Source organism: Sinohyriopsis cumingii, chromosome 18 (genome assembly GCF_028554795.1).
Source record: "Sinohyriopsis cumingii isolate HCF-2022 chromosome 18, ASM2855479v2, whole genome shotgun sequence".
NCBI lineage: Eukaryota > Metazoa > Mollusca > Bivalvia > Unionida > Unionidae > Sinohyriopsis > Sinohyriopsis cumingii.
In genome coordinates, this window is record NC_142978.1 from 56,592,238 (window position 1) to 56,611,878 (window position 19,641).

At 34.4% G+C, this 19,641-nt stretch overlaps 1 protein-coding gene across 3 annotated transcripts in view; it reads left to right on the forward strand.

Annotated features, from left to right (window-relative positions):
* The window catches only part of LOC149776696 (uncharacterized), a 42,106-nt gene extending 35,976 nt beyond the window's left edge, over positions 1–6,130 (forward strand). For all 3 annotated transcript variants that reach the window (XM_089941232.1, XM_089941233.1, XM_089941234.1), the window contains exon 3: positions 1,488–6,130. In XM_089941232.1, the coding sequence (XP_089797358.1) occupies positions 1,488–1,862 (375 nt within the window). In that variant the 3' untranslated portion in view covers positions 1,863–6,130. The remainder of the gene's footprint in view (positions 1–1,487) is intronic.
* Positions 6,131–19,641: the final 13,511 nt, after the last annotated feature.

The following is a 19,641-nucleotide window of genomic DNA, read 5'->3' on the forward strand; positions in this document are numbered from 1 at the left end:
TTTAGAATGAGTCCAACTATATCCATAGAAACATACATGTATTTGTTTATTGGATTTAGAATGAGTCCTTCTATATCGATATAAAGATCCTTGTTTATTGGATTTAGAATGAGTCCTACTATATCCATAGAAACATCCTTGTTTATTGAGTTTAGAATGGGTCCTACTATATCCATAGAAACATCCTTGTTTATTGGGTTTAGAATGAGTCCTACAGTATATCCATAGAAACATCCTTGTTTATTGGGGTTAGAATGAGTCCTACAGTATATCCATAGAAACATCCTTGTTTATTGGGTTTAGAATGAATCCAACTATATCCATAGAAACATACGTGTACTTGTTTATTGGATTTAGAATGAGTCCTACATTATATACATAGAAACATCCTGGTTTATTGGGTTTAGAATGAGTCCTACTATATCCATAGAAACATGCTTGTTTATTAGGTTTAGAATGAGTCCTGCTGTATCCAGAGAAACATTCTTGTTTATTGGATTTAGAATGAGTCCTACTGTATCCACAGAAACATCCTGGTTTATTGGGTTTAGAATGAGTCCAACTATATCCATAGAAACGTACATGTCCTTGTTTATTGGATTTAGAATGAGTCCTACTATATCGATATAAACATCCTTGTTTATTGGGTTTAGTATGGGTCCTTCTATATCGATATAAACATCTTTGTTTATTTGGTTTGGAATGGGTCCTACTATATCGATATAAACATCCTTGTTGATTAGGTTTAGAATGGGTCCTACTAAATCCATAGAAACATTCTGGTTTATTGGATTTAGAATGAGTCCTACTATATCCACAGAAACATCCTGGTTTATTGGGTTTAGAAATGTATGGTTTGTATTAACTATGAGACCCATGAAATTTATAGTTTATAAAAAAAATAGTGATTTCACAGTTTACATGTATTTAATTGATAGCTCATAAAATGGTGATTTAGCATACTTGTATATAATTGATAGCTTATAAAATATAGTGGTTATACAAGATACATTAATTTCATTGATAGCACTTAAAACAGTGATTTTACAGCATACATGTAATTAATTAATAACTCATTAAATAGTGATATAATTTGTGTATTTAATTGATAGCTTATTAAATATAGTGATTATACAATATACATATATTTCATTGATAGCTTATAAAATATAGTGATTATACAATATAAATATATTTCATTGATAGCTTATAAAATATAGTGATTTCACAGTATACCTGTGTTTAATTGATAGCACATAAAACTTTGATTTTACAGTATACATGTAGTTAATTGATAGCTTATCAAATATAGTGATTTTACAGTGTGTATGTATTTAATTGATAGCTCATAAAATAGTGATATAGTATATGTGTATTTAATTGATAGCTGATAAAATACAGCAATTTCACAGTATACATGTGTTTAATTCATAGCACATAAAATATTGTGATTTCACATTATACAGTATATTTAATTTTTGTTGCAGATTAGACAATCGGAAGACCCTCTACCATCATACAAAGAATACACTTCCAATGTTGTGCAGTATTCTCCACACCCAACACCACCTCAAGGACAAGATGCAAATTTTTCCGAAGACCAAATGAATTTATTAGTCACTGGTAGTAAATCGGCTATAGCCGATGTTCCTTTTGTCCTTGCATGTGATGCAGGAATTTTGAATTCTTTACAAGATCTTAAAGCGGGATTTTTTCTGTGGCAGAATCATTTTTGTGTAGAAAAATATGATTATGACTTCACAGTGGAATTGTCATTTCTAAAAGAATTTGGAGGTGACATTCATTTTGAAGATGGAAGGCATTTTGAAAATTCACATAACAGACCATTAATACAATTTTAGAAAATATTTTTCCATGGGTCAACCGTTTTGAAATGCATATGTGCAGATAATAAGGCTGACAATAGACTTGGGTGAATTTGAGACCTTTACGTTTATTTTTAGAAAGAAATACTAATGCTGTTGGAGAATTTTTTAGAAGTGCCAGTGTGCAAATATTAAGAATAAAAAGAAATTTCACAATTTTATGAAGGCTTTTCAGTTTCAGGGTGAATTTGCAATCCCTTTAAGGGGTCCTTCAGACCAGGCACAGCTGACATATAAATTATTGTTTGGGTGACAAGAAGCTACATATTGGGTAAGATGCTCAACGACTTAGCAAATGATGTTCCAGTGTAAATTTAATAACATTGTCGTTGTTGTTGAAGTTTCTTACACCTGGTTTGTACATCTTGGTTTTCCAGAAATGGACAGTAAATATAAATTCTGTCAGCTTCTACTTTTGTATATCAGTCTTACACGTATACACCAGCCGTACCAACCATTATGATTCAACTGCAAGTCTTACTGAAATGACCCTTAAATTACACATTTATGGAATGCTAGCAGTAATTCTGAAACTATGATCATTAGAAAACTAGTCAGACTTTACAAGAGTAGCTTAGATGCATTAAACTTCCCATATCTTTTAATGCAAAGTGCCTGCATGACCAAGCTGTTGCTTATATAGCATTTTCTAAAAGTATTAAAGATGATTTAATAGGACAGTAAATCGTTTAAAATGTTTAAACAGTCAGCATCGAAGTACAAAGAGAATATTCATATTCGTGGATAAAAGCTTGTCTAATGGCAGATGTGATTACAATTGTCATGTGTATTCTGTCCCCCCTCCCCTCCACCCCGATTACATCAAGTTTGGAGGTCTGGCAAAAGGCCTGTGAGCTCAGTGGGATTTGGTATTATAGTTTCTAATTAAGGAGGTAATTAAATTCTAACTGTATTTTGCAAACACTTTTAGTGGAATGTAATATATGCTTTCACTGCATCCATTTTAGAACACATTTGTAAATTTTATAAATGCATGTTTTCCTAGTCAACATTAGCAATACATGATATTTTATCACTTTCTAAAAATGTGTCGAAAAGAAAAATATTGAATCCCTTATGGAAATGGTCATGTTAGGGTTGGCAGGTCTGATTCAGATATATGCACATCTTCTTCAACTTTATTATGCTAATTGATTGTTATCTGGTCATTGCTTTTTTCCTGAAGAAGATTGTCAACTATCAACCTGCTGGCAAAAGTGGGATGTTGATGTCCATGATGTACATATGTTTTGCCAAGAATTGAACCATGTGAGCTTCAGAAATGTTGAATGTAGGGGCTACTTATGTTGAGGCCTCATTTACACTATTTCTAAATGAAAAGTGACTGCTCCGGTGGCCTAGAGGTGAGAGCATCTGCCTTGGATATGGGAGGTCAAGGGTTTGAATCCCAGCCGAGTCATACAAAAGACTTAAAAATGGTTCTGACAGCTGTCTTGCTTTGCACTCAGCATTATGAGGTCAGTGTTAGAACTGGTTGGCCTGGTGTCAGGATATATGCGACTTGGTGGAACATCATGCTACATGTCTGCGGCATGATGCTCCAGTACTAGACATCACTATAAACTGTCACACTGCAGACATCATAGTAATATGAATGAAAATAGTTAAAGCTATGCTAAAAATCCAAATCACACACACAAACACACACACTACACACTATTTCTCCGATCCCCACAGAGAAAGTAATGAAATTAAGTACTTTACGGTATACAGACATTTGTGATGATTTCATTGTGATTTTAAATTGTGTACTTGTTTGGTTTTATGTTACCTATTCATATTTAAATATAAATGCTTTTTTGGCTCATATATATTCAAACCTGCCAATAGCAGTCATTTGTGGAGAAAAATAAAACTGGCCATTGTACACATGTGACCGCTGTACACAGGTTCACCTTTTAAAATTGATTTTTGAGCAAATACCATGCATTGAATGTTGTTATTATTATTATTATTATTATTACATTATCAAGATTGTTTTATGTGGACTGTACAACAAAATCATAATTACAGATATTGCATATACATGTACATGTAATTACGATTTTGTGGTACAGTGATGATTTTTCCCAGGTTTATGTTCCACACTGGATTGCTGTACTTCAATTCATTATAGAAATTAAATCATGCCAGCTTAAAAATATATAACAATCTTTGTTTGTTAATGTTATGAAAACAATATATGGATTAGTCAGTTCTTCAACTCACAAGGTTAAAAGACAGTTGGCTAATAAGAGAAACCTGTGATGAACAACGAATCTGAAAGAAACCATATATGACTATTTATTGTGGCCTTGAGAAGGGAAGTAAATCATTTCTTTTCTTATCGATAAATATTTTTTCTTCGGAGATTGTATTAATACACAGGCAAATAGATGAAGATATATAACTATACCTGCCACACTGGCATGAAAGGTGACTTCCATTCCCGCTACCTAAACTACTTTTCCCACCATGCAGCAAACAAATGGCTTTGTCATCTCTGAGTTTGACTACAGCGTCACTGGAGTAGTGTTACATGCAATCAAATCATAAAACACTTGAACATTGATTCATTTGATGTGCCTTTATATAAACAAAATGTGTGAAGTGTTTAATTTGCATTCTTGGAGTTGTCACTACTCGTACTATCCAGTGACATCTTAAGGCAGGGTGAAACCATTGTTTGGTTAGGAAACACCTGCTCACTGACCGCTGATTATAAGGACATTGTGACCAGATGACTGCTGAACACAGTTGATCATTAGGACAGGTTATGTCACTGAAGATCCTTCAGATTTGAGTCAGATTCAGACTGGAAAATTTCTTACTGTAGCCAAGTTTTGGTAAACTAGATAATGATACGTGGTAACATTTTAGGGTATGATTTAGCAATTAGATAAAAATATTTAGTCCAGCATAGGCGTATGAAACATATTACAGGGTGTTAATGTAATTTCCATCAGTATCGTCACCTCTGACATCTTGGTGAGATAATAGGTATCAATTTTAGACCTCAATAACTTTTTATTAAAAAGCAGGCCCAGACCATGTGGCTTTAAAACAAAATCACATGCAATGACTTAAATTACACTTGCTGGGCAAGGCCGTATATTTTACTGTTTGTTGGACAAACACGCCAAAAAAGTAAACAGTTTGTATCTTGTGATGCGATGGAACCCTTATTCACAGTGTGTTGAATACGGGATCACAACTGATGAGTTTTAAAAATTTCAGCATGTTTAGTCATGAAAATCTGAATAATTGAGGCATATACATTTGTTCTTGCAAATGCCAACTCTGTGCCTTCAGGTCAGTGTACATTCTGTTTATTTCATAACATTCTATAGAAACGAGTATTTGGGGGTGTTGGAGTAGTTTTGTTTTTGAATGCTGCAGATGTCTCCATGTGACTCAGATGTAAAGTTTTGGTAATTTTTAAAAAATATTGGTAAAAACACTAGCTTTAAGTTTCATAATTGGATCATTTGTTATTGTTGTTGATGTGTCACAATTACAGGAAAGAAAAAAACATTCTCTATCTGTAAAAATCAGCAGCTACCAGTTACTTGAACCAAATGGATTCGAATATAATGGAATGGTGTGTGTTTCTTTATGGTGAAAATCATTTTATTAGGGGCTTTTAGAAATCGATAATCCCTTATCCTGATATAATTTGTGAAACAATTGCATAGGTAACTGCTCAACCGGTGATGCATAACCAAGTCATTATGATGAAGAGAGCTTATTATTATGCATGATGTACAAGTAAGTGTTAATTGAAATTAGTGAATTATGAAGGGAAGTGTTTGAGGATGAGTTGTATAAGGTGTGCAGGTCACACACATGGATGGACAAGCAGACCAATAGGTAAAGGATATGGTGAAAAACATGATTTGTTCACAACTTTATTCTGAGTTTATTAATCGTTTAGCTTCATTTTCTTGGAGATATTTAATGGGAGAGTTTTTTCCCAGACCTTATGAGGTAATTTATTTTCCAAGTTTTGAATTGGCGATTTTGATTTTTAAAGATTGCTAATGCTGATTGGCCTTGTTTTTGTGTTTTCTTTTAAACAACAAAACCAAGAGTTTCAATAGAATAATGCAAATACATGTACACATACATAAATTGTGATATAAATCAAAAATTGTTATTATAGTTTTTAATGCTCAATATTTATTTGCTTTTACTATTGATATACTCTTTCTCATATTTATTAAAAATGTGACTGTGAAAATAAACATCGAGTATGTTGTATTTGTTAAAAAAGTGCATGCCAGGATATTCACCAGTTATGGAAGCCAGCAATGGCTATATGGTTAAATGTGGAGGCCAGTAAGGACTATATGTTTATTTTTATAATAACAAAAAAAATTGACGCAAGTTTGCCATGTAAATCAGTGGCTAGAGCATCCACCTCAGATATGGGATGTCAAGGGTTTGAACCACGGCAGAGTCATACCAAAGATTTATACAAATGGTACTAACATCTGCCTTGCTAGGCACTCACCATTAAGAGGTTAGTGTTAAGACTAGTTGGCCTGGTGTTCGGATAATGTGACTGGGTGGGACATCATGCTACATGTCTGCGGCATGATGCCCCAGTGCTAGACATCACTTTAAACTGCCACACCGCAGACATTGTATCGATATGACTGAAAATTTTTTAAAGCTACATTAATTCAAATCACACACATACTCAACATGTAAATTGAATTTAAAATTGTAAACTAGATGCTTTTAAGATGTAATTATTTTCTTATATGATCCTTATTTACTTCCATAAAAAATGACAACTCTCATCACGTTTATCTATTATTTTGTTGGTCTTTGAATTTTGGGGATTTTTTTAAGAGAAATAATTTGATAATTATCGAGGGTGAAATACATATATTATATTATTTCTTCCTGAAGAACTTGTTTGAAATAGACATTGATGACATTATGAGCTAAGAATTTCATCAGACCTGTTGTCATCGTTGTTGTAGGGTTTAACGCCATTTTTCAGCACATGATAGGCTATACATTGCGGCCAGTATTAATGGTGGAGGAAGAACCCGGGAAAACCTCGGAAAGAACCACCGACCCACGAGAAGTTACTGGCAAGCTTTCTCACATACCCACATTGGCTGAATCTGAGACTCAAACCCACGCAGACAGAGGTGAGATGGCAGTGATCCATAATGGAGAGCGCTTTAGACCACTTGGCCACTCGGGGCCCCCCAGACCTGTTGTCAATTGTTTGTTACAGAGTTTGGCATATTGACCTGTCTTGTTGTTGATCGGTTGATATATTGATCTGTCATGCTGTTGTTGATCGGTTGATATATTGATCTGTCATGCTGTTGTTGATCAGTTGATATATCGATCTGTCATGCTGTTGTTGATCGGTTGATATATCGGTCTGTCCTGCTGTTGTTGATTGATTGATATATCAATCTGTCATGCTGGAGAAAAATGTTATAAATCTCACTACAAACATTTTGCATGTTTCTTTCTTTCTCAATTGTACAATATTTTTCCCCCAAAACAGTTTCCTTTTTTCAGTTAAGTGCTTTCTTGCATTGAATTAGTAAATCAAATTATATTATTTTAGTGCAGATGTACACAGAACACAAGTCAAATCCAACTGCAAGCAACAAAGACCTTGATCTTAATGTGCCTGCAGATTGGGCTCTATGTTGTTTGTTGTACTGATTACTCCTAACAAACTCTTTTGATCCAGATCTAAATGATGCATTAATCTATAGAAGGCCTGGGTCTGTGCAGTTGAAATTGATTTTGAACTCGAGTATAAATTGAAATAATATTTTCTTTATTATATTTTGGACAATTTATTTTCCTTTGGTTTATTTTCATCTTGTGAGGATTTGACTGAATCAAACACACCACTCAAGTTTTTGATGTTTTAGTTCTTTGTTAAGTTTTTGTCTGTAATAAGTCAATGAGACGATGAAGGAAGGAAGGTGAATGAGTGAGTGAATAAAGAAATGTATCATGGGTTGTATTTCTTAGCAACAGCTCATGTTAGTATTTGGACAATCAAATCATTTATTGGTTACTTCTGTTTTGTTCCTTTCTTCCGTGTGTCTTTTTTTCTTCTTCTTTCTACCAGTGTTGTTTTGCCAGTATGACTGTCATTGGAATACAAGAGTGTTGTTTTTGAATGATTGCCGTCACAAATCATGGTAACCTCGGTTGTAAATAAAGAAACATAGTAAAACACTTGGGAAGAAAAACAGTTGCAGTACATACTTGATTTCATTAAATTAAAAAAACTAATCAGTAAGTAAAAACTGATGATTACATGTGTGAAAGGCAGTGATGGATACATTTACTTTGTGCATCATTGGTCCTTGGCTGAATCATTGGTCCTTGGCTGAATCATTGAAGGAATGTTTATACAGGTGGTCACCCTTCCATAAGCTGAGTCTCCGGATTCTCTATTGTCACCATCCAAAATACAATTGCATGCCATGAAGTGCACCAGTGCATACTATGTGGAATACAGTTGCATACCATGAAGTGTACTTGTGCATACCATGAAGTGTGCCAGTGCATAATATGCAGAATATCATTGCATACCATGAAGTGTGTTAGTGCATACTATGCAGAATATCATTGCATACCATGAAGTGTATTAGTGCATACTATGCAGAATATCATTGCATACCATGAAGTGTGTTAGTGCATACTATGCAGAATATCATTGCATACCATGAAGTGTGTTAGTGCATACTATGCAGAATATCATTGCATACCATGAAGTGTGCCATCACATACTATGGCAAATACCATTGCATTCTATGAAGTGTGCCAGTGCAGACTTGGCAGAATGCCATGAAGTGTGCAAGTGCATACTATGCAGAATATAATTGCATACCATGAAGTGTACCATTGCCTGCTGTGCATGGTACTATGCAGTATGCCATTGCATCCCATGAAGTGTACCATGCATATGATGCAGAATACCATTGCATACCATGAAGTGTGCCAGTGCATACTGTGCAGAATACCATTGCATACCATGAAGTGTACTTGTGCATTCTGTGCAGAATACCATTGCATACCATGAAGTGTATCAGTGCATACTGTGCAGAATACCATTGCATACTATGAAGTGTACTAGTGCATACTGTGCAGAATGCCATTGCATACCATGAAGTGTATCAGTGCATACTGTGCAGAATACCATTGCATACCATGAAGTGTACCAGTGCATACTGTGCAGAATACCATTGCATACCATGAAGTGTACCAGTGCATACTGTGCAGAATACCATTGCTTACAATGAAGTGTGCATTGAAAGAGGTCAATAATAGCAATTTAGAATTGTCATTTACAATAAATGCGAAATTGTTAATTAAATATTAATGACATTAACTTGTTTTGGCAATTCACACCAATCTTCTTTGATCAGTTCAAATTGATAAAGGCTCGGCAAGAAATCTTTGTGAGACGTTTTGTCCAGATATTAAGCAACGATTTTATTGAGTCTAGTGTTTGTATTCAGTTCTATTTCCACATATCTACTATAGTATCATAGATTTTATTGGAGTGCTTATTTTCGTGGTGTTCGTTGTTGCCCTGAACCACAAAACATTAGCCACGTATGAAGCAGCAGGAAGGAGTAGCGGTTCGAGCAGTTTCTGAAACAAAATAATAATAAAAAATATGTTACAGGTAACGAAGTAAAGAGCGTCGTTGCCAAACGTGTTAATCATACGATAAAATAATAGATATACAAGCAGCTGAAGCAAAAAAACCTACAGATATATTGATGATCTGTTAGCGCTGATTTATTATTATAATAACACTAAAGATAAGACACTATCCACAGGCGGATCAAATATGTCACTGAACGAAGCTATAAACATTCCTATTCTTGCAAACGAGAACATATATCGCAGACACAAGTTTAACGTTGGTGATCGTGTCAGAATTTCAGTAACAAAAAATAAACATTTGTAAAAGGTTTTACCCCGAACTTGTTCGAGGAAGTATTTGTCGCTGACAAGGTTCTAATGACAATACCGGTAAAATACAAGCTACAAGGTCTTGTAAACAAAGATGTCGTAGCAAGTTTATATGAATGGGAGCTTGAACTAACAACACAAGATATATTTGTTATCGAACGAGTGATAAGAAACTTGGTAATAAAAGTTTGGTCAAATGGCACGGTTACGGTGAAAGTTAAAACAGTTTGATTCCAACTAGTAAAATCAAACAGCTTTCATAAGATCGCTAGCGATCCGATGAGAATGCAGTAAATCTCGTGTTCTAGCAGAACAGACGTGCATTTGACAGGTCTGCACAACAGTATCAGATATCGTCTTCGGTCTTCTGTTAAATCTGTCAACAATTTTAAAATCTTTACCAAAAAAAATCAAATTTTATAATTTGATGTGACAATCATAAACTTCTAGTTGTCCAATACGCGAAAACGGCTTAAGCATATCCCTAAATATCTGATATCTTTATTAGCAAGATGATATTTTGACGTTATATCGTGATTTGCTCGGCAACATAAACTTGCTCATGTAGAGGTACAACACCAGGTTCATTTCATGAGCGAGTTAATCATCAGCTACAGGAAACAGATGTTTCACGATCAAATTGTGATTGTTCTACAATCCGGTGTAAAGCACCATTATTAATCAGTAGACTACTATCGATCTTAGCAATATTTGGTTTCACATTTGACTCACGATAATATTATCTCAAAGATAAGCTATTCGTTGAAACATATCATATTTTATCAGCGAAATTATACATAAAACGTTTTTCTAATAAAAATTAATAAATGGCAGACGAAATAAAGAGCATTGTCAGAGCTAAACGATTGAATATAAACCTGCTGTTTGACGCACGTCAAGCATGTTAATCTTATCGTTGAATATGATCCTTTATTCGGCATTTGAGGTACTGTTAATATATTATGAGGAATTGGAACTTCAAAAAGATATTTAAAAATATTTGTTAGATTTGGCAGGTACACTGTCATGAAATGGGCCCGCTGCTGCTTGTCCAGAGAAAATCTTAGCGGTATTCTAAAGATTGATCTGTGATTAGCTTGCTGATCATAGGAGCTCAATTTCATGTTAAATAGTTGATTAGCATGGAACGGTTTTTACTCGATCTAATGTTGAGAACACATATCAACTCGAAGAGGCTATAAAAAACATGTTTCGTAGTGATGTTAATGCGATGGCGCGCTTCGAAGTAGAACAAGTACAAAATATAACCTTATTTTGCTTAACAACGTCGAAGTCGATCAGATGTCGAAATACGGTAAGATTTTGATCAGATACGACAGTGAAGCTCTAGACAAATATGAAAACTGCTGTCTGACAAGCAGCGATGTTGCTGCTATACTAAAAAACAAATGAATACCGAAAGAAGATTATATTTCTTCTTGTTTTTGAGAAAGCGGATTTACAAATACAATCTGCAGCATATTTGATTGATTGTGAATGAATATTATATGTTTTGCACCAGATCTTATTGAAGGAAATAATATTTCTTCTCCTGTTGTAGAGTTAGTTGCGACAACTAATCTTGGATTTTTAATGTTTTTAACGTTTCCAGCATTATCTCGTCTGCTGTTTTCTTTCGAGGTAACAAGACCGAGATTTTTTAAGACGATTATCCGTTCTGATGTGGTCAATAACAAGACTACTTGGAAGAGATCCATGAAAAATTTCGTAAACAAGACGATGTGAGGGATAGTCGCTGTAAGCTGTTTGTGTTCCTCCTACTGTTATCATTCAATATCAAGTGTTATTAATACTTCTAATGATTTGTTTTGTTCTAATGTTCATGACAACCCCTCCTATGCTAGCCTCATACAAATCATAGATCTGACGTGTTTTAAATTTATTTCTCAAAAACAAATTCGCAATGTTATTTTCGGTGACGTGGTCATTGACTTGATACACTTGCATTCCATCTGGAATGTCATCATTAAGCAACGATCAGATAAAGTTGTGTAAAAACATTTTAGTATATTGAATATCATCTTCTAATTTTACCATTATCATGTAACCTTCTGATGTCAATACTCCGATCGCCTCTTTCGTTTTAAGATTTATCACACTACCAAGTTGATTACCGGCGAACAAGTTATATTTTGGATGTCACCAGAATGTTTCCTGGCACCTTGTAAGATGGTATACGATGATAGGACGTTGGTATAAATTTGCCAAAATATACTATACGTTTTTCAAATCTCTAATTGGCAATTTCGTATCGTACTATTAAAACACAATATGATATGATGTTAAAACTTGCAGATATCGCAAAACCAAATTTGTTTATGACAAAATATTAGCCCCAAAAATTTCAACAGCATTTTCTGGATTTGACAACAGCTGGAGATTCGATAATCAACTTTTGCTAAGAAATATCTCTTCTACAAATCTGTTGTATTTACTTCAACCAACTGTAAAATCTGAGCTTGCAACGCGCAAGGGTCTGAGATTATTAAGCAATTTCCTGTTCGTTTTTCAAAGTTGAGTATATAATTGGATCGGCAAGCTGATGAGATACAATCGTCTCAAGAGCAATTCGAAGAACGTGCGGATCCTTACATTTCCGGTATTGTCTTTTCTGTTTCCGATTATCAAATTCCAAACTTTGAGAAACAGAATATTTTATTTTTACCAGGTGGTATTAATGTATTTGGAGTCGATGATGATACACAAACGATTTATCCAAGATATATCAGTAATCGTGCCGCATCATATCTCGCGAGATAATAATAATACAAATAAAAACATTTTTTTAAAGCTGTTTTTTTATAAAAACAATTACGTGTGGATCAAAAACTTTAACGGGTTAGTTGGTGGGCAATATAAGAAACACAAAGAAAAGAAAGTTTGCTTGCACGTCCGTAAGTCGCAGCTATTATATCGTCATCTCGAATATTGTTCTGACGTACCAAGAATATCTTTGACTGGTAAAGATGAAAATATATCGCAGTTACGAATTACAAGCACAAGATGGAAGTTCCTCTTATAATATACTACGACTTTGAGTCGATTCTGCTTTCGGTGCAAGACGTAGAAATAACCCTTATAATTCCTCAACAAGAAAAGTACAAGAACATGTTTCATGTGGGGTCGTATAAAAAGTGTTATGTACTGTTAATAAACGTTTATCAAAAGCCGTTAAACTTTATCGTGGAGAAAATCCTACTCTGTGGTTGTTGAAAAACCTTATCAACTAGGTTGATGTAATCATGTTTCTCGGCAGGATAACGAAAATGAAACCTTTAACCGTAAAACAGGAAACTGAATTTGCTTCAGCAAAGACATGTCACATCTGCGAGCAAGCCTTTAAGTCTGAAAATACCAGGATAGAGTAAAAGAAATAATTGTCATATTACAGGTAATTATGGCGGTCCAGCTCATGATAAATGCAATTTGAAGTATACCGCAACAGATTTTGTTCCTGTTGTCGCACATACTTTTGGTGAATACTAGTCTCATATTATCGTAGAAGCATGCGGCAACAGCGATATAATAAACCGTCTAAAAATTAATAACAACGATAAAATAAAATGCATCCGAATAAATATGGAAAAGTATATGTCAGTGACACTTGGCAAGTTGAGATTTATTGAAGGTTTACAGTTTATGGCGGCATCGTTAGACAAACCCGTGAGCAGCAGGGAAGGCGAACTTGTGTTAGTCTAATAAGACCATTTTTTTGTGTCGAGTTTGAAAGCACGCCTTCCCTGCTGTTATACATTTCATCCAAAAATTTTATCTAGTCGATGAATTAAAATCATTATCATATCAATAATGACAAATATCGGAGAGGCACATTCTGTTAGATTAGCACCAGAAAGATTAGAAGCAATAAAAAATATATATTCCTGTGAGAGATTCTGTCAGACAAAAAATACGAACGAGAGAAGAAGCAGAGAGAGGTTTCACAGAATCGTCTGAATTATTTCTCAAACCTGTGACTGCACCTACTGAAGAAATAAAAGGGATTTTACAAACTCTTCCAGTTGATATAGTTAAAGCTAAAGCTGAAGCTGAATCTAAAACTCAACCTCAACCTCAACCTGATGATGACGGTGATGAACGTGTTACTCTCATGGAAAAATTTACTGATGGTGCTATACAAACAATAAGAGAAAAATTTCCATTTGAAAATTTAGATGACGTAACTAAATTTGGTATATTTGCTCGTGCAAGTTTTTCGTCAAGAGAAAAGTATTTAAAACCTGATTTCGTTAAAAACGTCAGTAGTCAGACCTGGGCTGATTGGTTGTATAAAATAAAACAAAATATTTCTCGGATAAATAAAACTGAATCTGTTTATAATGTTTTTACTAACGGAATAAGACTACAAGAACAATATGAAAAAGATAAAAAAGAAGAAGAAAAAAAGAAAGAAAGAAGATAAAAAAAGAAAATAGAAAAAGGAAGACTTAGAAAATATTAAACAGATAAGAAAGAAATCTGAGCAAGAAATTATACAAAAAATAAGTGAAACAATACAAGAGAGTAAAAATGAATTACAAAAACAAAAACCTCAATATCAATTTCCCCCACCATTACAAACACAAGAACTTCCCTCACAAAAAGTATTACCACATCAACTATTTACCGACGAAGCTCTTAATACTTTTACTGACCGGGATAAATTCATTAATATTGCTGCACACGGTTTTGATTCTAGAGAGGATTATTTGAAACCTGATTTTGATATAGAACATGGAAAATGGATTCCTGTATTATATTTTGCTCCTAAAAAAACTAAGATAAATGAAAGAGATCCAGGATATCAAGAATTTAGACACGATGTGATCGAAGCAAGGAGAAGGTCTCCTCCGCAACAATTACCAGAAGAAGAATTTCATGATGCACCTGGTGCTACTGGCATTGGTTTAGGACATAATTCTATTTGTCCTAATAATATCCTCAATAATGTATCACGATTGGAGGTTCTTATTGGAGGAAAACGAGCCGGAAACAATTCACCAGAAATAGTTAATGAAGCAGCTGATATCTGTCGGCGATTATTTCAGGGTGGTATCATGAGTATAAATGTTTATCGAAATCTCATTGATGAAATCGTTGATGACTACAACGATTAATTGTTAGATAAATGAGTAATTAAATAAAATGATTGTGCAGAAAAATCATTATAGACCCTTACCCGTTCGAGTTATAAACTCGCGGTTACCAGTATGTAAGATCACCTATGGAGGTGGAGTCGGTGATGATATTGAAGATTTTTTCACGAGAATACCTCCTAAAGCAGGACCTATTGCAAAACAATTATCAATGAAAGCAATGGATTTTATTCGTGATAAAGCCCCTGCTGCTATTGCTAGTACCGCTAGTAAAGCGTTTCATGCGGTCAAAGACAGAATAGAAAGATTAATACAACGACGACAACCGGTTAAATTGCCTAGCACTGAAGTTATGCCTGGCGATGTTAGTAAGGTAATAAATGAAGCAGCAAATGAAAAACTAAATGAGTTAATAAATCAAGGAGCCGAACAAAATACGAGCCTGATATTAGGAAATGGTCTTCGTTTTAGAAGATAACAAATTTATTATAAAATGTTTAAACGGATATCAGATCCAGCTTTTGATATGGATGCACCAGTATTCAAGGATGAATCAAAACACGATTATGAACATTATTCCTATGATGCAATAGACCCAAATCAGCAGGGACGAATTGAACTACGAGTTCAGGATACAATTAGATATTTTCTACCTTGCGAGGCATTCATTGAAGTTGTGGGTGAAATTCTAAAAACAGATAATACAGAATACGGACTTGATTTCAGAGTTGGTTTCGTTAATAACGGTATTATGGCATTATTTAAGAGTGCGACATATATGATTGATGGAAAAGAAATCGAGACAATGATAACATAGATGTTGCTACAACAATTATTGGCTTAGCGAGATACTTGGATGATTATACTAGATCAGCTGGTCCAACTATGATATTTGCCAAGGATAATTCTGACCATCCTGATCATAGATCACATATTACGAGAAGACCAAAAAACATTCTGATAACAACGCTGACGCAGATACGGAAGCAGTCGTTATTAGCACTAATGATGAATACAATTTAGGATTTGCTACGCGTAAAATGATGTTAGGTGGTATTGGTAGAAAATTTTCTTGTGCAATTCCATTATCTCACATTTTTGGATTTTGTAGAAATGTCAGAAAAGTTATTTATGGAGCTAAACACACAGTTGTTCTTGTGAAAAAAGGTGATAGTAACGATGCTATCTGGAGAGAGGCTGGTGATGCTGGTAAGGTAGTTTTATCTAAACTCACATTATAGATGCCAGTGATGACTCCATCACTCGCTGAAGTAAAAAAATACTCTCTTTTATGGATCAAGGCGGTAGATCAATAATGTCGTGGTTAACAACAATCGTTGATAGTATCGAACCCGATGCAACTAGCAATTTCACCTGGCATATTTCATCACAACAAGGTGTTTTTGCACCACGACATATGTTCATTGCTCTTCAAAGAGCTGATCGATCAAATAATCAGTTAAAAAATCCAATGGTATTTGATAAATTTAATGCTACCGAGGTATCATTGAGGATAAACGGACATCAAGAACCATCCGAAGAAATTTCATTAAATTTTGAAAACAATCGGGTATCGCGTGTTTACTATCGTTTGATGAGTTTTATGGGACGAGATCAAAATATTGATTCCGGTTTACAAATATCACAATTAGATTTCATGTCACTTTATCCGATTTATTATTTTTCATCTGAACACATTGATCTGGTAAAATATTCCGTCGTTGATATACATTTCAAAGCCAAAATATATCCAGGTGCTAAATTTAAAGCAATTGCTGTTATACTTAGCGACAGAACAATGTTGCTTGAAGGTATTGGTGGGCGAATGAGTGTCGTTGATGCTCCGGTGGAAAATATGTGAGATTAATTTAAATCAATCGCCTTTATTATAAAATGCCATATAGTCATGCTAGTGTGACTTTGACTCCGAGTAAGGTGAAAAAACTTCAATCAAGATCAGCAAAAATCTGCGGAATAAAAATGACATTAAAAGAGGATCAAATTTCCAACGGTGGTCGAAATAAATTGTCGTTAACTAAAACTCAACTAAAAAATTTTAATAAAGCAAAACAAGCAAAGACCGGAATCCAACTTGATCTGTCTCCGAATGCCATCAAGGATATGATTAAGACAGTTGGTTTTCTTCTTCTTCTTCTTGCAGCTCTACCTTTTATTGCAGCAAAATTAGCTGCTGCTGCTCCAGTTATTGCAAAAGCAGATGCATTAGGTGGTGTTGGATATACTGGTCATAAAATAGCAGAAAAAATAACAGGAGGAAAATATAATTAAAAAAAGAGATCCGGATTAAGGTTACCAGGAACCCCTCCAGCATGGTACGGAAAAGGTCTAAGGTTACCAGGAACCCCTACAGCATGGTATCCAAAGCGCCGTTGACAGACGCGATGCGTCCGTTATCAAATTTTGATTTGATCAGTGCTGCTAAAAAACTAAAAATAAAATTCTTTAGAGGTGTTTTTATGCGAGATCAATTACCGGAGCAACCAAATCATAATGAAACAAGGATTATCAATCTCGACAATAGTGATGGTCCAGGAACTCATTGGGTTGCTTACGCGATAAATCCGCGGGAAAATTATTTATTTTGATTTGTACGGGCTAGCACCACCGATTGAGTTTTTAAAATACATACGTCGATTACAAACTCCGGTTTGGTATTCAACGTTACCAACACAAAACAAACCGATCCTCCGATATGTGGTTATGAAGCAATTAATGTTCTTGATGAGTTATCAAAATCAACTAAACCATATCATAAAGTTGTTCACGAATACACCGCAGATAAATTAAATCAGTCAATAATGAATAATGGTTGATATTTATGGAAGATCTTTCTATCAAGAATGATGAAAAAATATTCTAGTGTGGATCTGTCAAAATACGCAACAAAAGACGAAATTAATAACCTTTAAGCATTATCCGAAATAGATCCAGATGAGGTCGTTATTTTTCAGGACCAGCATGGAAAATTAAAAACAAGCAATATCAAATTGAATGATATAGTTCGACGGACCGATTATGACACTCACGTGAATGATTTCACAAATCTTCGAGAAAATTTTAAAAAACCGACTAAATCAATAATGAATTCTTCGGTATTCCAAATAATATCAGTATAAAACTCGCTGATATCAAGAATAATATAGAAATATTTGAGGGAATTCGAGTATTAATACCTGGAATTATTGAAAAATCTGGTCTTATTAAAATTCACCACGGAATCTCATCACAGATCAGTAATATTGTATCTACGATATCATCGGGATCTGCAACATGGTCACAAGATAGCAATACTATCAAATTTACCGTACCGGTCACTGGTGCATACAGGTTATCTGTTTTTCATTTTTTAAAATTTAGAATAGTTATGAAAAATTACACCTGGCGAAATTCAATAGATAGACCTATCGGATGTGTGTGTGTGTGTGTGTGTGTGTGTGTGTGTGTGTGTCTATTATAATGAATAAAGGAGCCGAAGAAGAATTTACTTTGAGACATATTGATGAAAAAACAGCACCAGTCGGTGTAGAATACTTGTGGTGCATATAATTTTTATTTTAGACACCTCAATTGGTTAAGTAAATAAAATAAATAATGAGTACTTCAATCGACGATGCATCTCGATACAGATATAATCAAGCGCGTGAATGGCAAAATCACTAAAAAATATCATCGACGCGTACACAGGAAAAATGAAAAAATATCGACGACGAATAGTTATCACTGATATAATTGTTTATTCAGTATCAGCCGCTGTTGCTGGAACAGGCGTAATGTTATCTGCGGTAACAATGATGGCACCAGTAGCTGTAACTATTTGTATTTCAGCAACAACAACGATTACAGGTGTTCTTAACATCATCGCAAAAGAAATATGTTCTTGTACAATTGTAAAATTATCTGATTATGTAATAAAATTACATACTGCTACGGTCGCTTATTCTAAATTATCTTCGATGCTATCAGCAAATCTCAGTGATGGAATTATATCTGATTTTGAGTTTTCGTCGATGATCAAAATATATAACAGTGCTGGTATTAAAGACACGATTATTAATAATGACGGAATTACTCGTGACAAACACAAACCCACCAAAGACCACGATGATCTCGGTAAATTCGACAAAACCAGAATTTAGCATAAACTTTCCAACTGCAGTTTCAGCAAACGAGATTGCGTTGTCACAATTACGAGTATATTACAGCTGGCCCAATATCAGATCAAAATCATTTGGTGGGTTACTATCAAATAATTCACTTGCATTTGCAAATAAAAATAAACCAGATGGCACTCCAGATTGGATCGTCGTTGGAATACCAACCGGTAGTTATCAGGTGGAAGAAATCAATGATGAGTTATCGCGTAGAATAAAAAATATTACAGGAGAAAAGGAATCTAAAATAAAAATTCCGCCTATGAACCAACACTAACTTCGGTCATCGAGATAAATTCATCTAACTACGCTATTGATATTTATCAATCGTCGATCAGAACTGTTCTAGGATGGCCCGAAATTCAACCACCGATACCACAGCATCCACCAGAACCTAAACAGTCTGATTATACTACGGACAGGTAAGCATATTATGATGTTAATCCAAGTTATTTAGGAAATGTATTTAAGATGAGGAAAGCAACTTAT